Source organism: Netta rufina (genome assembly GCF_964035555.1).
Source record: "Netta rufina genome assembly, chromosome: 8".
Classification (NCBI taxonomy): Eukaryota; Metazoa; Chordata; class Aves; order Anseriformes; family Anatidae; genus Netta; species Netta rufina.
This window is the reverse complement of record NC_140131.1, coordinates 30,048,848-30,057,076: the sequence shown is the minus strand read 5'-3', so window position 1 is coordinate 30,057,076 and position 8,229 is coordinate 30,048,848. Positions and strand designations below refer to the sequence as shown.

Here is an 8,229-nt window from a genome sequence, read left to right as displayed (position 1 = left end):
CCTGATGCTTCACCTCTGTGGCTACACTGATTTCCGCAAAGACAGCCCAAGTTTCTGCAACACTCGACTTGCACTTTCACTTTTATTTATTTATTTTATTATTATTATTATTTAGCAGTCGGGAGCAAAGGGAACCGCGGGACGCTCCCTTAGGGGCGGCGAGGAGGGGACCGGGGGGCGCATTCCGTAACGGGACGGGACAGGCTGTGGGCGGCTGCGGCACCGGCAGGTCCCACCGCACACCAAGTGCTGTCTGCCGGGGCGGCTCAGACACCGGGGCGGGGACCACCGAGGCCCGGAGGAGCCCCGGGAGCCGTGCCCGGTCTCGCCCAGGCGGGGCAGCCAGGCGGGGCGCCTCCCGGGCCGGCCGAGCGCGGGCAGCAGCTGAGGGCAGCCCCTTCGGTTGCGCTGCCCGCGCAGGCGCGGCGCCCGGCGCATGCGGGAGGGGGGCGACGGCGAGGAGCGGAATCCGCCGCCCGGCGCCGTCGGTTGGTTTCCGTGCAGGCCCCGCCGCCATTTTCTCGCAGCCCGCCCGTGCTCGTCGGCCGCGCGGCTCCGCGCTTCGTCCTGCTCGGCGATGGACGGGTGAGCCGCGGCGGGGGGCGAGGGGGCGCGGCGGGTGGGCAGCGGGGAGCACGGCCCCGCGGCCGGGGCTTCGGTGCCGAGCCCCGGGGGGGGGGGGGGCTTTGGGCCGTGCTCAGCGCGGTGCCCGGGGCGCGGTGCTGCCCCCCGGCCGCGGGGTGCGGGGCTCGGGCGCGTTGCGGGGCTGGCCGGGGAGGAGGAGGAGCAGCGACAGCGGAGCCGGGTGCCCAGATCTTTTGTTTTCAGGAGCCGGCCGGCAGTCCTCAGGCTGCCTCCCCTCCCCGGGTGGAAGGATGCCTTTGTGCACGCTGGAGACGGGCTGTGAGAGCCACAGCAGGGGAGGTTTTGAGGGAGCCAGGGGGCAGCGAGGACCCCCCGAGCTGGCCAGGAGCGTGGTGGGCAGGCGCTCCGCACGAGGCCTCCTTTCTCTGGGACCCAGAAAGGGGACTGGCGGCTGTAGCCTTCATCAGTGTAAACACAACATCTTCCCGCTCCCAGGTTTCCCATTAAGTTGTTTGTTCAGATTCAGACAGAGAAGCAATCTCCCCGGTATGCTTCATGCTTACAGCCTTTCAACTGTGAGAGTTTTAAAGGCTTTTTATGGTTACTTGTGTTTATAATAGTGGGAGTTACTTACCCTGCCCGAGACATCTTGTCAGTGATGAGTGCTACAGTGTGGAATGCTTTCAGTTATTCATATTTTGCTTTCTTGTGTTCTTTAGTGCTGTTTTACGTTGTCTTTGGAGTTTTGTTACACAGTGTAAGTTATGGTGTCACAACTTCTAAGGAAAAGAGGCACCTTGGTGTACCTGTTGCAGTTCCATATAGATATCTGATTGAAATCTTCATACTAGCCCATGTGTTGTTTTTTGTTTTGATTTATTTATTTAATCTTGTTTCAAAAAAAATATTTATTGCTTTATGCAGTTAGAAGATTTGCAGGGTTATCCGTTTTGTTGAACTGGGTGTCTGGTTAATGAGGGTGTGTTAGAAAAGTTCTGTATTTATTCCTAGGTTCTTTGTATTTTCACCCTGTCTGTAATTTCATGTAGTCCAGAGACCTGAGTTTCCTAAATGCGTTTCCTGGCAGTGTTACATTAGAATAATATTTACTTAAACTTTGGACTACTCTGGAGATGCCTGTAAGTGGCTCAGTGGCTTTTGTAGGTTGCCTTTCTACTTCCCCATAGTCACATTGTGTTCTTTGGACACAATTTCTGGTTTGGGGAAGTTGTTAGCTATTCTGATTCCTAATAGTGTTAGTATTGCAATACATCTAAAAGTTGTTTTTATGAGGACAAATTGGTTGACTTGTTTCTTTTTTTTTTTTTTTACAGCATTGTCACTGATGTTGCAGTTGGTGTGAAGGTAGGATGTACACTTAGCAAATAAGGGGGTAAATTGCCAATACAAAATGAACTACTTTAAGACTCAGTAATTGCAAATTTTAAGACTTTAACCAGTCATTGTCAGCTAATATTTAGTCAGCAGTATATGCTTTATTAACTGAAAATCCCTAGAGATAAATTGGAGGCTCTACACAAAAGACTTCTCTAAGCACTGAATTGTAAACAGGAGTTCTAAATTAATGTAGTGGTGTCAGATTACTATTTTAAAGCTTATTTTTGTGTTTTGTTTTTTTTTTTTTTTTTTTTTCTCTTTTCAAACCAACACTCTCATGTGTTGCATGGTGGTTAAAAACATGCTTTCTTCTGTCCTCTTCCTCCTTTTCCAAAACAGGTAACGTGGAAATGAAAACAAAAAAAAGTGTAACAGGACAGAAAAATATGGGAGCTAGAACTTCTGTAGACAGAGAAACAGATGTTTGCCTTGCATTACTTTTTCTTTCTCAAGTTCAGTTATGAGTTTATTGTATGTGTTATAACAAGGAAGGCGCTTCTTGGTGGTTATTAATTTATTATTTATTTCACTTTCGTACTTAGCTTTATTGCAGGAATTGGATCAGTACTTCATAAAAGCAGGCTGAGAAATGAGAATGAAAAAATATATGGGACAAGAGAACTGTAGGTTATGTTAGCGAACGCGTGCAAGAAATCCTATTTCAGTGGTACACGCAAAAGTTTTCTAATGAGTACAGTCTCCATATTTGTCCAGGGAACTTGTAGCTGTACTAACTAGCTGCCTTTTCACCAGAAGTTGATTTATGTTAACTGCTTGCTGAGCCAGGTTTTGTCTAGTAAAGCTCTCTCTCAAGTTCAGTAATGATTCTGCTGGATGTGGACTAGCTCCTACATAACGCGATTAGCCTGTAGATCATAGTGGCTACTCTGACAGATGCATTTGCATTATGTTCCTGAGCAAGCTCGCTTCTAGGAGGTGTTGTAGGAAGTTATTTGTATAGATTCTGGTCCTGTCTGGCTCCATGTGTTTGTGTAGTGTTGCAGACAATATCTCTCAGAATCAGGAGAAAAGTACAGTTCTTAAAAGTATTTCTGTGGAGACTAATCCCAACCAGAAATACAGACTGGTACAGTTGTTTCCCAGTCGCCCTGGAGGACAGTGGACTTACTAAAACATTAGGAATGCATTTGACAGTTAGATTCAAGTCTTTAAGAAATACCCTGCACCAGCTGTTAAATATGGGAGGAGTTATGGGAGAGGGCTGGCTTCTGGATCTTCTGTCATTGTCTCAGGACACTAACAATGGAAAATGGAATATCTTGCCCTTTTGTATATGTTATTTGTGTAGCAGTCTAGTGTTGGCTTGAGTCATATTTTGTAGAAGGCATTGTGAAACATGTAAACATCCCTTTTTTTTTTTCCTCTCTCTGGCACCTATTCATTGCTGTTGATGAACTGACAACATAAAATTGAGGGATGCGACTGGGAAAATTCATGTTGCTTTTCAGTGGCTGTCATATATTCTTTGGGGTGCTTTGAGAGTGAATAGGGAGCTGCTTTTGAGTCCAAGGACTCGCATTGGCACGTTTAATGCTCTTTTAGCACTGTTTTTATCATGATTGGACAGGCATTAGGAGACAAGGATTTACCTGTCCATGCACGTGGTCAGCTTATCCAGAATATTTGCTTGACCTTATGCTTTCTTGAGATTTCTGTACCTGCTGTATATATGCTGATCAGTTATGTAGCATGTTTGTAATATACTTGATTATACTTGAAGAAAAGGACTGTGACCCATCTCACTGAAAAACTTGATTTATTTTATCAAAATCATTATTAGTGATGTTGGTTAAAAACAAGAAAACATTATTAACTGTTGTCTGGCTGGTTTCTCTCTTAAGCAGAAAAATGAGCTTGCCACCTATGTTTTAAACCCAATCATAAAAAGAGTAATAATAAAAGTTAACAAGTGTAGCCTGGGAGTTGTCTATGAGTTGGAAGAGGCTTTTGAGCTTTAGGAAACCAAAGCAAGTATAAAGTGAGAGGAATACTTATAATTTCAGAGTCGCGTAGTCTAGCAGTTACCTGCTAAGAGATTGTTAAATTTAAGGTGATTACCACTTATTTGTGCTGTGTAGTTTGGTTTGATTTAAAGCATTTTTTGTTCATCAAACTGTTGAATGTTCCATCTTTATTGTATTTACATATGAGTCAGAAGAAATTAATGCCAAAAACTGGGGAAAACATTCAATACAAAGTGAAGGGTGGGAAAATGACAAATGCCATTTGAAAGCCTGGTTTATATGGAGTAAATGTGGTCTGTCCTAAGTCAAAATATGCAATGAGAGCACACCTCCCAGCTAATATCTGTCAAAGTAGCAGCGTGCTTGATTTGTGAAGGTATTAGGACATGTCAAAACCCAGTCATCTTGTGGTCATATGTGAAATAATTCATACTTATGTGATGTGTAATGTCTTGTTTTGCTTAGCTAGAATTCACAGAGCCATGGAAATGTTGCTTTGTACACACTACACCCCTTAACGCTACAATTTAGATAACAGTATGAAAAGAATGGATTTTAGCTCTGTCAGATGTTACTTTATGAACTCCCACTACATATGGGAGTTTCCAGTCCTAACACTTTATTACATAGTTAGACACTTCCTTAGTTTTCCATTTCTTGAAGAAATTTTTTGCATCTTAAACTTATTTCTTCATACATACACTTGAAAATTGCCATGTTACATAAAAATGTTTTTAAATAATTATTTTTAAATTGTGCATCTAAGTTACTCTATTCTCACTGCATGTGGTCCATGTCACTAAGACCAAAATGGCATTCTAACTCAGGGAAGTTCAGAGACTAGCTAGCTTTAATCTCAAATGCTGCGTGCATCACTCGCTGGCTATATAGATGTTAGTATCAGGATCTAATAACTAGTTTGAATTGCTGACTGGTGTTCTCTTTACAGTTACGATGCTTTGCCCTGGATAAGTAAACTTATTTGGGGGCTTGGACTGATAGAGACTTTTTCAGTTGATTAAGTGAATGTACTAAGTATTTAATGTATCCTAGCAGTAATTACAAAAATCTTCTGAGATGTATAAATCTGGTGTAAAGAATATGCCTCACACAGGTACAGGGAGTAGCTCTCTTAGTAAGCTTCTGTTTAGTATTGAGGTTGATAGGATACTTTTTTTTTTTTTTTTTGGAAGTATTTCAGTGTGGGCCACGTCAGTCTGCCATACTATCTTTCTCCTGAGTGGCATGCATAGCTGTGCAGTGAATGTGTCCTGAACAAAGGAGTGACTCACTCTGGGTATGTGCACTGCACGTTTCAGAATGGCTGCAGTCTACTGACAACACTCTACCTGCTGAGGAGGGGAAAAGGAAAAGCAAGCAGCCATACAGTCACGGCATATGACTTCGTACATAGCATTTGGGAGTTTGTGATATTGTGGAAGTGCTTTGGGCAGCGCACAGGCCAAGAACTGAAGCGCTTGTGAATGGATAGCCCCCTTTAAACCTAGGAGAGAAAACTCATATTTGTGTAAACATCGTTTTGTAGCACTTGAAGGTACAGGAAAGGCCTTTTATTTTTTTCCAAAAGACAGCATCAAAGTGTGCAATATGCTTAAGAGTTTTTTTTCCTTGTGGTTTTTAGTTGGTTATGTTAGGCATATAGTTGGTTAGGTAGGCAATGCTGGAAATTAGTGTGCTAGTACTCTTTATTAGTTTTCCAATGTCATGTGTCACCAAGTCTGTTTCTTTCCTGGTTGTTGAAATTTAACAGTATACAGGAAAGGCAGTAGCTAAACCAGCTAAAACCAGTGCGAGTCTAAAGAGATATGAGCTGATGGAGAGAAATAAGAAATCACAGAGTAGCATTGTCTGTAAATAATCTTGAAGCGTTATTCACTTTTTTTTTTTTTTTTTTTAAACTCAAGTTCTTAGTGGTTCTCTTCTCTTATAAAATTACAGAACGCTGGCTGGTTTTTGCTACTAATAATTGAGTTTACTTATGGTGGAAATCTACTTCAGATATGTTGCGGCTTTCTATTTTAACTATATGCGGTATACTTAATAAATTATTGCTACACTTTTTTTTATAAATTCTACTAAGTTGTCAGAAGATGTGTTTAGCTTATTCTCACAAAAGGATAAAATGTATTAAATAGCTTTTTCCCTTCAGTTACTTTCCCCCTCAAGATCTATTGTTTTGCCTTCACTGTTGTCACTCTAGTGACTTCTTAAGAGGAACGGAATTATAGTATAAGAAATTGTTTGATTCACTCATACAGACAGATGTCATGTAATGGTCTGTTTTACTGTTTTTAAAACATTAGAGTACTTCTTATACTGTTGATATTTGAATACTGTTGACATATTTGGTATAATTCGGCTACTCGCAGGTTAGATGAAGATTCTACTAAGGGCAGCAATATGAGAAAAATGGGTTATTTGCTTATGAATTGGGGAGACTGTCTTTTGTGTTAGCTACAATAATGCTGATAATCAACTTCTGCGTCCAATAATACCCTGCTTTCTGCTACAACTACAACATGCAGAGCATTCTAACCATGCAGGAAGAATGAAGTGTGATGAAGTTCAGAAGTTTAGACCTGGAATCTGGGTTTGTTTCTTCAGCAGGACTGTGGGGAGTATGTCCTTGGTGACAAAAACAAACACAACTTGTTGCAATGAAAGACACTTGCTTTATTCTCAACAGGCTTTAAAATTGACCCTGTTGAAGGTAACTTTCATATTTATTCTCAGGATACTCTACTCTAGTTCTTTTCTTTGTAACTTCCACATTTTTTTTTTCCTTTGTGTCCATCCGTTCTAAAAACAAGGGGAACTGAAAATGGAGAGAAGAAAAATGTTGATAGTTTGTGCTGCACAGCAAGTAGGCATGAATGTTTTGAAAAGTTATGGAAAGTTTTGATGACTATTGATAATTGGAAGTCACCTTTTGTAACAGAACACCTATACTTGCATCTTAATTGAGGGGATTATAAGAAGAAATATTATAAGAAATTTAAGTTATAAGAAATGTGATCATTGGCACAGACTGAAAAATGCAACCAGTATCACTATGAAAATACTATTCTCATTCATGAGAGCTTTGGGGCCACAAGCTAGCAAAGTTTCTCTGTTTTTTCCTGGCACTGATATTTCAGGCACAGATATTTGGATAACCTGTCTTGGGAACTTAACCAGATTGATGCTAATGTAATGAGTTAGGTTGGCTTAGTGCATTGGAACAAACCTGGTATACTTGCAGAAATGCTTGTAGCAATACATTATCAAGGAGGACAATAGGAACAAATTGCTAGGGCTGGGGAGAAGGTAGGGCTATTGCTTTTCGTGGTAGTGTTGGTTCTGATGAGGTTGTGTTTTCACAAGCTGTTCGGAAGGCTGTTTCATTTAAGGTTATGTGATATGGTTTTTGTTTGTTTGTTTGTTTTTGTTTTTAAGCTGTAAGTACATAGAGCTATTCTTAGTTTTTCCTGAAATCAGTTTTTCTATGAACACCTAACTTGATTATGGTATTAAAGACTGGACTTAATTATTGCAGAATAGCAGTCAGTCAAGCAGAAAAAGCCTTCCTGGTGGATCTTTTTTGAGATGTAGCAACTGTTACAGAAGGACTAACTCTGTACTTGTAGACGCCCTCATTCTCTAACCAAAAACCTGAGAACACTTCCAAACAGTATCTCTAGTGAGTTACTCCTGCCTCTTCTAGTTTACTACAGTTAAGTAAAGCAGCTTCAGAGTAACCATTTCTGTGCTGGTAAAAGCAAACAATTAAGTCTGAAGTGCTGGAATAGATGATGGTTTTTGTACTTCATCCTGGATGTTTGAAGTATTGTCTGGTCTTGGACTTTTGCCTGCAGTCATTCATTGCAATGTGAAATCTGGAGGTTTGAAAATGAGGCAGGGTGGCATGGTTTAAATGGAGATCTGGTTCTTAACCAGCTTTTGGTCCAATGTGGTCTGTGTTGATCTTCAGATGCTTTGAGAAATTTGGCTTTCTCACATTGTGTCAGTTGAGAATTTGGAGTCCTTTCAGAGGAATTGAGGCTTGTCTCATTTCAGTTTTAAAGATTTTTAATGTTCCCTTCATTTTGTGCTCTCAATTTCTGCAAATTTGGTGGCATATACCTGGCTTACAGTTGCAAGAAAAAAACCCTTCTAGATCCATCCTTAGTGGAAAAAGTATGAGTGTACAAATATTGAAGTTACTGTTAGGATATGTAAATGATATGTGGTTAGCTGGGGA

At 41.2% G+C, this 8,229-nt stretch overlaps 1 protein-coding gene across 5 annotated transcripts in view; it reads left to right on the top strand.

The window, feature by feature from the left end:
* Positions 1 to 453: 453 nt before the first annotated feature.
* PTBP2 (polypyrimidine tract binding protein 2) overlaps positions 454 to 8,229 on the top strand; it is a 48,324-nt gene continuing 40,548 nt past the window's right edge. For 4 of the 5 annotated variants that reach the window (XM_084291009.1, XM_084291008.1, XM_084291007.1 and 1 more), the window contains exons 1-2: positions 454 to 585; positions 1,920 to 1,950. In XM_084291009.1, the coding sequence (XP_084147135.1) occupies positions 578 to 585; positions 1,920 to 1,950 (39 nt within the window). In that variant the 5' untranslated portion in view covers positions 454 to 577. The remainder of the gene's footprint in view (positions 586 to 1,919; positions 1,951 to 8,229) is intronic. The other variant, XM_084291010.1, reaches the window with a different exon arrangement.